The sequence below is a fragment of the Siniperca chuatsi genome, linkage group LG17, assembly GCF_020085105.1.
Source record: "Siniperca chuatsi isolate FFG_IHB_CAS linkage group LG17, ASM2008510v1, whole genome shotgun sequence".
NCBI lineage: Eukaryota > Metazoa > Chordata > Actinopteri > Centrarchiformes > Sinipercidae > Siniperca > Siniperca chuatsi.
Genome location: NC_058058.1, coordinates 24,398,389 through 24,415,626, shown reverse-complemented (window position 1 = coordinate 24,415,626; position 17,238 = coordinate 24,398,389). Strand labels below are relative to the sequence as shown.

General features: G+C 44.8%; 1 protein-coding gene across 1 annotated transcript in view; it reads left to right on the top strand.

The window, feature by feature from the left end:
• foxo6b (forkhead box O6 b) overlaps positions 1 to 7,266 on the top strand; it is a 42,724-nt gene extending 35,458 nt beyond the window's left edge. The window contains exon 2 of the mRNA XM_044170972.1: positions 3,018 to 7,266. Within this exon, the coding sequence (XP_044026907.1) occupies positions 3,018 to 4,733 (1,716 nt within the window). The 3' untranslated portion in view covers positions 4,734 to 7,266. The remainder of the gene's footprint in view (positions 1 to 3,017) is intronic.
• The last annotated feature ends 9,972 nt before the right edge of the window (positions 7,267 to 17,238 follow it).

Below are 17,238 nucleotides of genomic sequence, written 5' to 3'. Positions count from 1 at the left end.
CTGTTGTATTAGACTACATTAGTTTAGGTGTACTTCATAAACTGGCAACATTGTACATGGACTTAAGCATCTTGTAAAGACACAAAATAGCAAGAATAACAAATGTAAAACCCTATGGGTTATTTATTGGAAGGCTAAGTAACACAAAGTAGAAAGAAGAAATAGAATGTTACATAGCCTGTTTTTGTCCACACAGTTGGTTGAATTTAATTTACATTACATACATTCTTGATGAAATGCACACTAGTTGTCTATGTCCATAACCTAAACGGATGCATGTTGATTAGATTCCAAACACATAATTATGAATAAGTTTTGTTAGGAAACTATAGTATTTAAATTATCACTATTTGCAATTTTAGTACAAAACGGTCAGTCTCAGCCTTAAAAGAATGTCAGTTTAATCTTAATATATACAGAAGATGAGCAGGGAGCTGCCACATTATAGTAGCCTACTTTACAATATATCAGCAGGTGAACGAACAGCAGTCTACTGTGATATAATTGTTGCTCTGGTAGTTGTGCGGAAGCTCTCTCTCCCCTCACACCCATGCAAACACACACACACACACACACACACACACACACACACACACACACACACACACACACACACACACACACACACACACACACGCGCGCGACTGCTAATCACAGCTTGGTACAGGTAGTGAGACGTTGGGACTACTGGTGATTGAGCCTCCCTGGTGGATTGGAAGCAGGAATCTGACAGACTCAGATAAAAGGCTGTTTGGAGTTGCCTGCAGCATCAAACAGCATCAGCCACCTCCCCTCCTCTCTCCCCGTTCTCCTCCCCACCATCACCTCCTCTCTCTTCATTTCTCTCTCTTTTGGTTTACTCTGTTGCCATGGCTACGCCCAGCCAGAGCCGTCATGTTGTGGAGGAACCTGTCAGAGCACCGCTCTCAGATCACCTGATGTGGGTCGCATCCACTGGCGGCCTCTTTCACGCAACGTCATCGTTCAATTTGGCTTTGATAAAGTCTGTGCTCCGTAGCGTGCCACGGCTGAGAAGTGCAGTCAGCCCATTTCATTTCCGAACGTTGAGCTTGTGTAATTTTACCGACCTGGTGTTTTGGAGAGGACCCCTCTGAACAGCAGAAAAAAAACCATAAATACATCTCTCCAATCCAATTTCCATGTCTGTGAAGAGAGTCTAGTCAAAGCAGCGTGATTTGAGTGGAGGATGGGATAAAATTACCTGTTAGGAGTCATGCTGAGGGGATGGGTGTGTGTTGAGGGGGCTTTTCTACATGAATGAGAATAGTAGTAGGTAGGATACAAGACTGATTTGAAACCCACTTAAAGCTGAATTTCCCCTGTAAACATTTTGCGAGAAACATATTACCTGCTGTTCTGGATGCTGTGCTTTTCATAATACGCTGCAACAACAAAGAACAGTCACCTCTTTTAGCTGTCTGTCCATTTCACAGCCATGCGGCTCTGTATGCTGCCAGAGTATTGTATGGGGGGTTGGTTGGTTGGTATATGCTGACTGTATGGATTGCGCTGAAGGGTGAAATGTAAGCTGGCCCCCCACTGAGCTCAAATTTGCATCTCCTGCTGTTTGTTTCCGATTTTTGCTTGCCTTTCAGTGTGAATGAATGAATGAAAGAGGGGAGACGGGGGAAGATGGAAGTTGTGTAAGGTGATGAGAGGATGGATGTAGAGAGAGGGAGAGAATGAGCAATGTCGTGATCAAGAGACGCTGGGACACAGAGAGGGAGATGAATGGGGCTGAGAGCAGGAAAATTGGACAGGAGGCGGGGAGTGAATGAAGATAGAGAATGGCTCAAGATATCAGGAGACAGAGATTGTGAGCTATGTGCAGGTAATAAACAAGGCAGAAATAGATAGATATCTCCAGAGAGGAAAAAGAAAAGTGTGTGATTGCACACATGGGGTAGAGGGTTGAGGTTGAGGGGGGTTTGTTTCTCCCAAAAGATCACAAAAGAGTGAAAGGCAAAAGAGGAACGAAAGAGAAGGCGGAAGAGAAAAGGGAGGATAGCTGGAGAGAGTGTGAATAATGACACAAGCAGGAAAGATTTGGATGAACATGCTGTACTTAGACTAACTTGGCCAGCTGAGATGATGTGTATCCCTGCTAAGCTCTCCTTTAGGCAGGCTTAGATCTCATCAACTCACTCCAGGTTGGCACTGGCTTCAAATGCTGCTGCGGAGCCCTGGATTAACTATACAGCCGTCACTCAGACACTTAAACAGGGGTCTGGAGAGGCTTATCCTATACACCCCCCACACTCCGCACCCACCCATGACTGCCACATCCGTCTTCCTTCAAAGGTACTCACAGGAAGACTTCATCATAATGATATCTGCCGTCTTTGCCTACGGTCAAGTTAATTGTGCCATGAGTTTAAAACAGGTTAAATGAGCATGTCCCTCTTCTCCTCCCTCCCCCCATTTACTTCCCCTCTATCTTATTCCAGGCCTCTGTATCTGTGTTTCTTTTTTCATTCTGGTGCTCTTCCAGATCTTCTCCTGCCAAATCACGCCTCTCCCTCCCTCCCTCTCCTTCCCTCCCTCCCTGTCTCTGGCTGGGTCTCAGGCTCTCATATTTGGAGGCCCTGCAATCGATATGGGCTGTCTGTGATTGGGTTGCCTTGCGTGATTCATTTCTGTAACCTTGGTGATGGTTTGATGTGGAGGCTGCACCCATGTCCATATTATGACTCAGTGAGCGCGTGTGGAGAGGAGAGGCTGGTCAGGGGAGGTATCGATTGGTCCTTCACTCTCCCTGCCCTCTTTGCTCTCCCCTCCATCTCCCTCTCTTTCTTTATCCATCTTTTTTCTCATTCGCCATGCAGCCTTGATAGTTTGGCCATAATTTGAAATGACTTTGTGTTCTCAAGAAATGATTATTTAACCCTAAATGTTCCCTTGGGTGTTAATGTTTATCTCTTCTCTTCTCTCTCCCTTTTCTGCCTCCTTCTCCCTCTCACCCACCATCTCCTTCCCATCTTTCTCTCTCGTTCCAGAATTCAATCAGACACAATCTGTCCCTGCACAGCCGCTTCATCCGGGTGCAAAATGAAGGGACGGGGAAGAGTTCGTGGTGGATGCTGAACCCAGAAGGAGGGAAGATGGGGAAGGGGCCCAGACGACGTGCGGCATCTGTAGACAATGGCACCCGTTACCTGAAGACCAAGGGTCGCATTAGCCGTAAGAGAGCAGGCCTTGGACGGGGACAAGGTCAGGGGGCTGGACCCACAATGCAAGACTCCCCGGAGCATGGCAGTCCAGCAGGGAAAGGAGGTGTGGGCATAGGGGGTGAGGAGTATGACACCTGGACAGACCTCCATTCCCGTACCTCCTCCTCTGCCTCCACGCTGAGTGGCTGCCTGTCCCCGATCCTGGCTGAGGCAGAGGCTGACGAACCGGAGGAGGGTGGAGTGTCCTGTTCAGCCTCCCCTCAACTATACCCCAGCCCCACCAGCACCCGCTCCCCGGCCCTTGGCACTGGGGGCCACTGCCCCACTGTGGAGCTGCCCCAGCTGACCGACCTGACTGGGGCTATCAGTCTAGATGAGAGCGGCTACCCCCAGCCACCGCAAATCAAATGCAACAGTTATCCCTACGTGCCTGGGCCCAAGGCGGAGGGCTCCTACTGTGGGCCCATGTACGCACAGCCTTCCATGGGAATGCTCCGGCACCACACTCCCATGGAGACCATCCAGGAGAACAAGCCAGTCAGCTTCCAGCGCCCAATGAGGGGCTACTCAGAGAACAACGCCCTGCAGAGTCTGCTTACTGGAGGTTCTCCGTACTGCAACAAAGACACAGTGCTGGGCCAGGGACGGGAAACACACACACTAATGACACAGGGAACCAATGGCGTTCACAGCCAGCACAGCCACAATCAGAATCGCAGCCACAATCATAACCACAATCACAGCCAAGAGCATGCTCACAATCCCAGCCTACACAATGGCCATGGATCAGTTCATGACCAGAACACAACCCACCATCAGAACCACAATCAGGGTCACAAACACCAAGCCAGCCTCGACTACAGCCACAGTCACAAGCCCCACCCAGCCCACGACTACAGTCAGAGTCACGAACATGGCCACAGTAACAAAGTAAATGCCAGCCATGATCACAACCCCCGCTCCAGCCAGAGTCACATGCACAACCAGAACCCCCACACCCACAACCCTCATAACCCTATGCACAGTGGGCCACAACCACAGGCCCTCTCCCCACGGGTTAGCACTGACATCCTGCAGCCCTACAGTCTCAAGACCTCCAACCACTATGGGCCCCGCCCACACCTCCCAACATCGCCGTCCCTGCCGCCCAACCCTGCCAGCGTCATGGATGTTCCCCAGGACCCCTGCCGCCTGGCGTCCGCACCTCACCCCCGTCACCAGCCTTACCCTGGAGCTCATCATCAGGGTATGACTGACTCCTGGCATGGCTACTACCACAACAACCACCAGCCGGGGAACTCTGGTTACCAGGGGCAACAGCACAGTAGAATGGCTCCCAACTTGGAGATGGAGAACATCCATAATAGCCTAGACTGTGATGTAGACTCCATCCTGCTCAGTGACTTTATGGACACAGAGAGCATGGACTTCAACTTTGATGGCTCTCTGTCCCAAGGTGTGGGCATCGGGATGGGCGTGAGCTTGGGGGCATTTGCTTGCCCTCCACCAGCACACAGCAACCAGAGCTGGGTGCCAGGGTGAACCCAGGCTCAAGGGTTTGGATGGACGCATGACCGGAAAGCTCACCCACTGGGCCAGGCTGCTGGTGGGCTGCACCCTTGGACTGACTGACTGTGATTCTGTTTCTCTGAGACTGTAGAACAAAATACGTATTGTCATTTTGTTTCCTTGGGACACCCAACCCGCCCACCCACATCCTACCCCTCGTTTAAAAAGCTTTCTGTCTCCATATTGAACCTGCCCCAATGAGCTCAGTTCTAAAGCCCCCCTTTTTCTTGCCCTTCAATTTTTGTTTTGTTTAATGTTTTTATGGTCTCCTCCCAATCTCATCCTGCCTGTTCTAAGCTCTCAAGCACTTTACATCCATCCTTTCCATACAGATGCAGTAACACAAAGACCAGTCAAAGTCAGGTTGAGTGTTGGCTTAAGTTTTATGTATGCCATCCACTTTACAGTATTATCTCCTCCTACAAAGGAAGTGTTGTTTTTGACTTGAGAACATGATCAAACGGCTTCATAAACATCGTTTCATGGAGAGGTGCTCTCAGATTGGGGGTTAAAAGGTAGGGGAAACTTTGTTAAGGATGAAGAAAAAAATAGGTTTTTAGAAGTAGAGGGAATAAGAACTAAATGGATGGAGGGATAGAAGGGGGGGGGGGAACTACAGGGTCAGTGTGACTTCCCTCCCTGGTCGACAGTGGTGTTTCCTGTTTGGTTCAGTGTAGGAGGACAGTCATCCATCAGTCAACCATCAGCACCACTCCATTGAAATGCAACGTCCCTTCTTTAATCTCCAAAGTAATGCCAGAGTGATGCATCACTATTGCAAATCTAATGCGCTACTCTGTGTTTTTTCAACCCCCCTTTCCCCCCTCAACTCCGGACACACCGGCTTAATGTGTTTTGGCGAAAGTGATGATTAAAGTCACTCTGCACTAAATGGGGGAGGGATTGAAAGGGGTGGTGTTGGGGAGGGGGGCATTGAGAGGAGATGATAGGAGAGGAGAAATGCAAATATTCCCTCTGTGCCTCTTCCTCTCCATTTTGTGGATTTATGTAGCTTTCCCCGTAATGAAATAAGCAACGATCAGAGCCTGCTGTACATCCTGAGGAGCTCTCTGATTGGCCTGCGCTGGGCTGCCTCAGCATGGCTCCTTCACCGGCTGACCCCAGAACAGCTTAGCGAGCAGCTGTGGTCAGGCCAGGATGTTGATGGAGCTGCTGTCCTCAGACCCCAGGCAACCTTGTCTAATTCACTAACACCCAGGTTCAAGCCCACTATGTGCTTTTACTCCTGCGAATTGCACACTGATGAACAGCGTCAGCAGATTACTATTTGGTGCTATCTCTTCTTCCCAGGCTCCCTCCTATCGCGCCACCCCATCCCGAGGTTACTCGGAGGGTAAACAAGAGTAATTAACCGCCAAACAAGATGGATGATTTATGCAAGTGTGTGTATTCGCTCATCGGCACAAAGTCATAATTCTCCCCCCCCCAAGAACAAGGAGGGCGATTTTGGAGAGGTGATGCCCAGCAACAAGGTAAAGCGGCTGGCAAGCGTTGTGCTTATAGTGTCCTTCAAGTCCTTCAAGCATCCCCTTTACAAGCATTCCCCACCCTGTACTGGCCATAGCTTTACTTTGCTGTCGTCTTTTCTTGTGCTCGTTCTGTGATTGTGCAGTTGTCTGTCCTGTTTCAATACAGCTTGGATGGGAGCTTTCGTGTGCATTTATTTTCTTCATTCCCAGAGGGAAAACAGGCAAAGGGGGCATTCGCCAACCCTTGTCCTGGCACCTGTACCATTCAAGATAGAGAGAATAGGAACAAGAGAGAGAAGAAAGGAAGATAGATACAGCGAGAGACTGAATGGGAGGGAGGGAGTTAAAGGAGTAGGCAGGATCTGTGAGACTGGGAGAGATTTTCCAGCTCGGTAGCTTTCTGTAGAATTGGCTGTTTGAATCAGGCCAAATGTCAAGTGCTACTCAGCCAGCTCCGGCGAGCTTTGACCAGAAAGCCACTTCTCCCTCCTGATCAAGGACAATGACGGGTATTTCCATACACATTTCTTTTGCTTTCTTCTTTCCTTTTCATGAGTTAAGATGACCCATTGTTGTAACCCAACTGTAATTTGTTCTCTGGCTTGTGTGCACTTGTGTGTCAAGCTTCTCGTGGGTGTGCGAGTGTGTGTGTGTGTGTGTGTGTGTGTGTGTGTGTAGCACAGTGATGTATAAGAACTGATTAAGGGAAATTTGTTGAGAACTAACTTGCCCTGGTATTGTCCATGCCTGGATGAGTGCAGCACACATAATATATACAGTTTATATTTATTGGTAAGGGAGATGGGTCTATGGAGGACCGTTCAGACCCCTCATTGCTTTGTCTTCTTGATGACAAAGAGGCAGAATGCTGATTTCAGTTTGACTACATTTCATTCTGTACATAATCTATATTGAGAAAATTGTATTATAATTTTTTTGCAAATATCAATTTCTTTTCTAAAATGATGTATCTGCTCATCTGGTGACCGTAAAATAAAAACAAATAAGAACATAAATGTTTTTTGTTTGTCTCTGTTATTTGCATACACAATCATATGTGCACTGCTGTCAGCTGAAAACTTTGTATCTCCTGCATATGAACTCTTAAGTGGAAGGAAGTGCTAGTGAGGAGGGATCACGCTTCCAGGACAGACAATAATGTAATAGGTGTCATATATACAGAATAGATATAGCAATAGTAAAACTACAATATAGAGAATCAGAATTAAAGTATTAGGTAAATTAAGTGCAATTATATATGAAGAATGGACATTAAAAATATCTGGTTTGTTACAACTTTTTAACAATTTTTAGCAGTCATAATAACACTCAGCACTAATTGCTGAAATCTGGAAACACAGCAACATCGCTACAATGACGGAGCAAGACACACAAGCAGTCAGACAATCAAAGAGTTTTTAAACAAACCAACAGTCAGATTATCAAACCATTTCATTTGGAGGTAAAACTGAAAGTAAGCCAACCTAAAATGTTGAAAATAATTGCTCATTGCACAGAAAAACTGTGTGTGTGCAAAATTACACTAAGTAGGGTAGGTTAAAGTTGACTAGGAAGTCTGTCTGTAAACTGTGATGGATGTTTACAGCAGAAAGTTGTTTTCTCCTCCTCAAGTTTGACTAACCTCAAGCTTTGTTTACGACCTGTCTGATCGTCTGATTGCTTATGTTTCTTGACCCATCTGACTTTCTTTTCAGCGATGACCCCTGTGTTCCTGGGTCTTAGCAATTATCTTAATGATCTTCTAAATGTTTAGTTAGATTGTGAACAGATTTTTATTTATTTATTTTTACAATCGAACATGAAACCATAAGTGGAATTACGAGGTATTCACATTAACAGCAGTCATACAGTTAACATCAGTATGGCAGCATATGACATCATTAGCTGTATGTGTGGGGGTGTATGCGTTTGTATGTGTGTGTACATGAAATTGTGTGTGAGGCCTGTGTGTCTACAGTATGTGTATGAAGGTTTCTATAGAGAACATGTGTATACAGTATATGAATGTGTATGTGGCTGCATGTGCTTGTTTGTGTATGCTTGAGTGTATGTATATGAGATAATATGAGTGTGTGTGTGTGTAGATAATGTATGTGTTTTGCAGGGTATACAGGGTGCCTGTGTGTGTTTGTGTTTTATCAGCCCTTACCTCAGTTTTGGGACTGTCTGAGTGTGTCTTTGTGCACTATTCCCTGCATGTGTAGGTGCATGTATGTGTGTGTGTGTGTGTCTAGTCTAGCGCCTGTGTGATAAGGCTCGTTAGCAACCCGATGCCACGCCACAGCTGTGTTTGTCCCAGTGGACGCTTCCTCACTGAGGGACTGACTGCATCTGCACCGCCATACTGTGCCACACACACACACACACACACACACACACACACACACAAACATACGGCTGTGTCCTCATCGCCCCCTCTTCTCTGTTGCTGTGTGTGTGGCGTGAGCCTGCAGAGAAAGTCAAAGTAACATATAGTTAGTTAGCAGCAGCTCACCTGACAAGATGGCTGATCCCTGTACACCTGAGAAGATGGCGGCACCCAGTGCTACACACACATACACACACACACTGTCAGAAGCCAATAACAGCTCTCCATCATCCGCAGCTCATGCCGTTCTATAAAATATGCTTCTCGGATGCTAGTTAGTTCATCTGGCAGAGAGAGGAAGGTTAGTGTGAGACAGAATGCATAATAAGGACGGGCTCCTGCTGCACTCCATGCAAATGTGAAGCCTGACGTGTCAGAGCTGTGATGGATCTGTTCTGACAGACACAGTGACAGCCCAGTGACAGCAACTTAAAAACCTACACTCCTTCTCCCTCTCACTCTCTCCCTCCTCATATATATTTACAACTGAAGCATCTTAATGCACTTTTCCTCCCTAATCTCCCATGTTCTTCTGCAGTTAGTTTAGAGACGTCCCCATATTTCACAGGATATGGAATTTTGTGATCTGACAAAGGTTGTGGGCTCATAGGCGAGCTCTGTATAGGGTATGATATCTGCATAACTGTATGGTGCTGTATAATGTGTGTGTCTGTCAGTAAATGTTAGTGAGAGACACTCAAATTCTCCACTGAATCCCAGGACACTACTCTAACTACTTTTGGGATTAATCATGCAATCCAATGGTGTAGTTTTGTAAATAACTATCTAATAATTTTGGTAAAACTGTTTTTTGAGCTTTCATTAATAACTGTAGTCTAACAAAAGAGACGGAAATTCTATGTAAAAAGCTGTATTATTAATGCACTAACGCTAAATGCCCATTTAATTTTTATCAATAAAGAGATGATACTTTATAGATAAATATTTAATAAATAAAAATGTGCATCTTTTCTAAAAGAGAAAAAAAGAGTACTGTTCTTTCCCACCTTTTCTTTGACTGATGCTAAATTCTACTGTCTTTTCAGGGGAAGATTGTAATTACACGTGTCCAACTGATAATAGTTTTCCCTAAAAACACAAAGAGGAAGACATAGTTATTTTTAGCCCTCAGTATTGTCTGCAGATCTGTATGGCTCCAACAAGCTCCACCAATCTGACAGTTAGGACTTTTTACCTGTCAGGTGAAACCCAGGGCCAGAAAAGGAATTACACCCTTGATACAACTGCAAAATGATCAAATGGAAAAATATAATCAAAAAATAATCCAAATTGAAACCACTGTTGCAAATCTATATTCTTTATATATACATATATAGGCTATATTGTATATACAGTATACATATATTCTACAATACAATATTCTTATATTCTTTGCAAACATGTTAGTACCAAATAGAAGGACACTTTTCTTACATTTAAAATTCACTTTAGAGTTAATTTATTGTACATTTTTCAGTTATACAATGCATAAGAATAAATACTTTACTGCCTAAAGAACTTTTCACAGTTTACTCTCAGGCCACATATCTTCTCCAACAATCTGCAGCAATTACAATCTCTGCAAACCTTTTCTAGTCTTATACTATACCTAAACTGAACCATATATAACCTACTGCAATACCTCAACCTAACCCTTTGATTTATGGAGCTTTGTGAGAGTACAACACAGAAAGTGAACACTACTGAACCTAACAGGATAATTTGAAAAAAAAAAATCTTGAAAATGTCAACTTTTTTGTTAGCAACAGTCTCTTCACACATGTTTGCACTAAATTCCAAACAAATTGACTGACAACTTCCGTGGTGCAGTTCTGATTGGAGAATGTCATACCTGCAAACGCTGAATCAAAGTGGTCATTCGCAAGTCGACATTGCGTCAGTGATTCAAACGATAGAGTAACGTACGGATTGCTGAGGTCACATATGTATGATGTACTTCATAACAGATGGCCTAAGCAATGGGTAACAATGTCAACTGACCAAGCTGGTTAAGAGGTTGTTGCGCTGTTGAAATTAAAGTGATATAACTACTGCTTTTAGTGTCCACCCACACAGATGTTTCACCAATCACATTACAGTACCAACATCATCAGTCAGTACCAAAAATCCATGCCGACTGGAGAACACCAATATAGGAAAAATAAATAAAACTCATCAAAAAAAATCTGATACATGAAAATAAAGGACAAGGTGAAAGCAAAGAGCACTATCTTATCTTCTTCATCAGGACACATGCAAGTCTGTCACCAGGCTTAATGCCATGGCCACTTAAAAAAGTATAGCAAGGTAGGCTGGCTTCAAATCACAAACCATTTTAAAATTGTATTTGTGGTTAGTTTAACTGTTGGTTACTGTTGGTCCATTTCAGTGAGAGTTATCAAACGGAAGTACTGTTGCTATGGTTACTTCCAGTTTAATATACCTTGTGCATTCATTTATACGAGTGGTCAAACTGTGCTGCAGGGCTTTGTTTAATGTGTGCCGTTAAGCAATCTTAATCAACACCTGCCAGCCAATCAGAAATTTGTTTCTTTCATGGTCATGACATGAAAGATTATACGACTCTAAAGACGAGCCTAATTGTCTCAACCCATAAAGTAGCACGCAACTTACTTTACATCCTCTGTGGATTAGCAATGAAATATAAAGTGTAACACTGGTGGTCAGTGGACATAATGTACAGTTGCATCCAGTCTCAGTGGCCTCCTGACCTCATGCAGTTCCCAAGGAGCCACTGGGACAGGCTGATGGTACTTCCTGCTGGCGAGTGCGTTGCAGTGCACTCACTGCTGTGGTTTATTACAACAGAGCCTCCCCAGGGATTCAGCTGATGGCGAACATCAAAGCTGTGCCTGGTATATTAGAACAGCAAGAATGTGGGTGGAGGTCATCTCCAATGAATTCTGCCTCATATATGGGACAAACGCCTTCAGCACGTTGCATGAATGCTCATTATCGATTCATGCAGCAACTTAACACCCTGTTTCTCTTCAAATTCTCTTTTTTTCTTGTCTTTAAAAGGGAGCTGAGCTTTTTTTTTCTTTTTTGAGCATGAAATTCAACAATTCAAACTTCCGCTCAATGACAAGCCACGAGTCCCACGCTGGAAAAAGGTCCCATGTGTTTGAAGCATCTAGGCCGCTCCATCTTTTTGATCAGCAGCTCGGCTGTGAATTCTGCAGATCAGAAAGTGGATCACAGGCTCCCCAGGGACCGCCATTTACGCCTGCCACCAGCAGAGGATAGAGAAGTAATTAAGAGTTTGTTAAGATGCCCAAATTCCTTCTCATTTCCAACTGCCTCCCTCTATCCGTATCCCATCCCTCCTCCTCCTGCTCCCAGTAGGTCTGATCTCGCCACAGATTAAACCTCTCAGATCCTGGCAAGACAGAGCCATGGAGGGGAGCTGCATCTCCAGCCACACAGGCTGATTATTTTAAAGAGTAATTAGTGAGTGTGACAATCTGTGTGACAGAGTGCTGTGTCGACATGATGGAGATGGATTATTCTGACTGGGGTGTACACAGGCCCCTCTGAAAGGCACAAGAAAGAGGAGTGCATGTGTTGCATGTGTGTTAATTATCAGTGTCACTCACTCTTTATGTGTCTTTATGTGCTTGTTAGTAATTACTGTTCATGTATGTGTATGTATCAGTGTCAGTCAGTCAGCGAGCAACTTCAAACCACCGCAAGGCAACAATTATCTGCTCAATAATACGCAGCTTGGGCTTAGTACATACTGTGTGAGATTTGATACTGAATGCTAATTGATCTGGAAGTTGATTGTTACTTCAGTGGGGGAGGGTGAAGACTTGAAAAAACTGATTTTTCTTGTATAGAAATGTGTCTGGGTCAGTGAGTATGAGAATATATATCATATTTTATTAACATTATTGGTCTTATACAAGGGAAAAATAAGACAAAAGAAAATTAGCATAACACACATGTGGATAAAGAGGGCTTAAAATGGCTTTTATCAATGTAGGAAAATAATTTTTATTGCACTGTTCCTCATCATCATTCCTTCCTACACTCAACTTGCTCTCAATATTAAAAATAATACAGTTAAATAAAGTAATTTAAATCAGAAGAGACTAATTGAAAGAAGGGCTTATAGAGCTATTAAAAATAAATTAGATTTAATGTGCAGATGAGGAAAAGTTGAAGAGATACAGTATGCGAGGAGTCTTTGGCAATTAAACCCCATTGTGACATCATTATTTTACGAGGATAGTCAAGGCATGATCCGTACAGAAAAATCCCTGGAAACCGCGTTAAAATATTCAGTCCTATGTAAGTTGCTCACTGGGCGCATACACCAAAAAAGCCCCCGGGGGCTTCCTGACGCTTCCAGGTCTTTAGTGTGCATGCTCTTTGGGCATGTGCAACAAAATATACCTCAAATTGCAAAACATTATGCCAGTAATGTCAGACTAAATGGTCTAATAACTTCAGCTAGGTTAGCATGTTTGGATATTTCCCACTCATATTAAAATTACATACTACAATATCTAAAACACACATTGTGTCATATAAGTCATACCTACATTTACATAGGTTTGGCAAACCAGTTTAATGTTTGGCCCCCTAAAATTTGTAGAACTTTGTGGAAGCTGTGCAACAGCTGGTGATGTTAGTAGTGACCAAGAAGGGAGGACTTCACTCCAAAATCCATCTTGGAGTGTAATTCCTGATGAGTTTACTTGAAGGACCCATTGGGCAGCTGGTTCTGATGGAGGTGAATGGAAACTCAAAAAATCTAAATGTATTCAATCAGTGTTTCTAAAAAAACATTTAAATTTCTTCTAATTTGGTGTTTTCATTAATTAATTTTATTAATTCACTGAAGAAACAAAAGGGTGTGCTAATCAACTAGTGTCACAGTTTTTGACTAATACAATTTATTTTCTTTATTTACTCAGTCTGCTGAGGAAAAAAAAATCAATTTTACCAGTTATTACTTTCTGGCTTGCATGCTGTCTGCAGCTGCTCATTGTTATGCAGTCTTTGTTGTCTTACATGTGATAATTGTCAAAATCCTAGTGCAACGCCCTTACTTTACTACTAGAGATCATCTATGTAAAAAGTAAGGTACTAGGATTTTGATGGGGGGTTGGGCAAGCCGGAGCAATTTAGTATATGACATGAGGGGACATGAGGGCTTTTATTGGCATCTTTGCAGCTGGAGGAGACAGTGGGCTAGTGGAGACTGGTTTTAGCTGAGAAACATGAAATGTGGGGTGAATCTTCATGTGGGAAGGGAGCTTGAGCCTGATGACAGTGGGATTGATGATAGATTCAATTTCATATGGACCAAAATAACAGGGTGTGAGCTTCTTTGAATCAATTTTTAAAGGGAGATCTTTTGAATAACGCCACAATGTCTGACCTGGTAGGTAGTTGGGGGCTAGTGTCCGATGGCGATCTGACAGTTGCAGTCAGTGAAGCATCCTTCCAGACCCTGCGGCAACAATGAAGGTGGGCTTGGACCAAGGGGACGAAACTTCATCCTCCTGGGCTGGGAACAGAGGTTGTTGGAAACCCATGGCACATTGAAAAGGTGACATACCTATGGTAGTGCGTGACAAAGTTGTGGGCGTACTCAACCCATGGCAGATGAGTGCTCCAGGAGTAGGGGTTCCGGAAAGCAAGAGCAGCGAAGAGCTTCAAGGTCCTGGTTGGCTCGCTCTGTCTGACTGTGGGTGATAACCTCACTATTGCTCCGAGGGCTCGGAGGAAGGCCTTCTAAACTTGAGATATGAACTGGGGGCCATGAAGCAGACACACTGTTGGTGGGGATCCCATGGAGGTGGAAAACATGGCTCTCCAGGTGGTCTGCAGTCTCAAGGGCTTAGGGGAGCTTAGGAATAGCCACAAAATTTATGGCTTTGGAAAATCTGTCCACAATGGTAAGTTTAGTGGTGTTACCTTGGGAAGGTGGGAGACCAGGTACGAAGTTGAGGGCAATGTGAGACCAAGGATGAGCAGGGACCGGCAGTGGGCGAAGGAGACCAGCTAATGGCTGATGGGAGGCCTTGGCATGGGCAAACACAGTACAAACAGTGACAAAGGCACGGGTGTCTGCAGCCATGGAAAGCCACCAGAAATGCTGCTTCAGGAGGGACAGAACGTGACTGCTGCCAGGATGACGGGAAAACCGAGAGCTGGGAGCGAACAGAATCAGGAACAAAAAGATGGTTAGTAGGACCATTACCTGGGCTTGGCTGAGCGTCCCTGACCAGGGACTCAATCTCCCACATCACTGCTGACACCACACAGGACGCAGGAAGAATGGTTTCAGGATTGGAGGGAGGTTCCTCAGAGGTGAAGTGGTGGGAGAGAGCATCTGGTTTGAGGTTCCAAGAGCCGGGTCAGTAAGTGAAGGTGAAGGAGAACCAGCTGAAGAATAGAGTCATTTGGACATTTGGATGTAAGCCAGTTTCTTGTGATTAGTCCATACAATAAACCAGTGCCTCCATTCCTCTAGGGCAAGCTTCATGGTTGACAGTTCACAATACCCAGCATCATAATTTCTCTCTGCTGGGGTCAGCCGACGAGAGAAAAGTGCAGGGATGGAGTTTCATCAGCAGAACGCTGGGAGAGAACGGCTCCAACTCCGGAATTAGAGGCATCCACTTTGACAATGAATTGGCATGAGGGGTCAGGATGAACACTGTTTTCCACTCGTCCATTCTGACCAGATGGTATGCATTTCTCAGATCCAGTTTTGAGAAGATCGTGGCTTCCTGAATGGGCTCAAAGGCTGAGTTTATCAAAGGCAATAGATGCTTACTTTTGAAGATGATGGAGTTAAGGCCACAATGGTCAGTGCAAGGGCGAAGGGACCAATCCTTTTTAGAGACAAAGAATAAACCTGCTCCTACAGAGGAAAAGAATGGCTGGATGATACCATCAGCCAGTGAGTCGTGGATGTACTTCTCCATTGGTTCTCTTTCAGGACGAGAAAGGTTGAACAAATGAAACGGGGGAATGGCTCCAGGAAGGAATTCAATGGGGCAGTCATATGGACGGTGAGGAGAAGGTGAGAGGGCACACTGTTCAGCAGTGAGTGGGGAAACAGTGGCTTCCACTGGGGCTAAAGCAGATTGTAGACAGGATGAATGACAGAAGGAGCTCCAGCTAACCAGTTTACCAGTGGACCAGTTTAAATGGGTATAGTGACTATTTAAACATGGATGATGCTATAGAGGAAAAGGGGGAGGAGATGAGGTGAAACTGAATATACTCATGTTTGCCTGAGAGGATGAGTTGTAAGGGTTTGGTGTGGTGAGGAACTTGGTCGAGAAGCTTGCCATTGAGAGTGGTAGCATTCAGGGAAGTTTCCAGGAGTTCATCTGCTCCAGAATACACTAGGGCAAGAAAGGGAAGAGACTGCGGTTTCCAACATATCTTAATCTCAAATTGCATTCTGGGTGAGTGGTTTGAAGAGGAGGAAGTTCGGCTCACCAGAACCCCCACAGCTACTGACGAGCCTCTTTTGGTCAGCAGAGAAGGAGGGCGAGGAAGTGACTGGTCAGGCCACAATAGATGCACCCCCCAGCTTGCATTCTGCTGAGCCATTCAGCCAGGGAGAGTTAAGCCCGACCCACTGTACCCCTTGTACTGGGGAAGAGATGGGAATTATAGGCAGGACTGACATGGGGAACTAGGGAGCTGGGCCTAGTCTCGTGAGAGATGGAGGTGAGGAGCAAGAAGTGGCCATAGGGGCCTGATGGCTAACTCTCTCCCTGCGTCGCTCACATAGGTGATTATCTAGTCTAATGACTAGAGAGATTAAAGTGTCAAGATTGGTTGGATCATCTCGAGCCGCTAACTTATCTTTCGCCTGTTCACTGTTCATTAACAGAAGTAACAGTCCTGTGCTTAGCCGTGTACTCTGCTATGCTAAGTTATGCTCAGTGGTTATGTTACTAGTCCATAAAATAAGCTTTTGCGTGCTGTGTTGTTATCTGGCTGTTCCGTTGGATTAGCCAGACAGGGCAGAACAGTGGTTCCAGGAAAAGTCCTTGCTGTGCAGTATTCTGATTGTGCAGATGGAGGAAGCTGGTCGCGTCGTCCGTTGGCACTAAGCTACTTTTTTTGAAAGTTGGCAGGCTCTCTTGTTGTAGCCCCTGGTGCAGGCATTAATTCAGCTTGGTTGCAGAAATCTTATGCAGGCCCTTGTGACGCTGCAGTAAGAGAGTTCAGTTCTGCTGTATGTCCACTGGTTAGCAAGCCACACTGAGAGGGAGACAGCAGCAGCTGTCTGCTGCAATGAAGAATTCCTGGAGAGAGAAAACAGTGGTCGAGCTGGGGTTTTTGTTGACCTGGTTCAATTCAATGTATATAGCGCCAGAGAGAGAGAGAGAGAGAGAGACAGAGAGAAGAAGGTGGGGGAGAGGAAGCACAATGCAAATACCAACTAGAATTTTAATAGTAATAATGTAATGGTAATATTAATAAGTTAATAATGATAATAATAATAATAACAACAATAAGTCATAGGAATAATAATGACAATAATAGTAACAGAGCCAACAACGACAACTGTAGTAGCAGTTGTCGAGCAGGAACACCA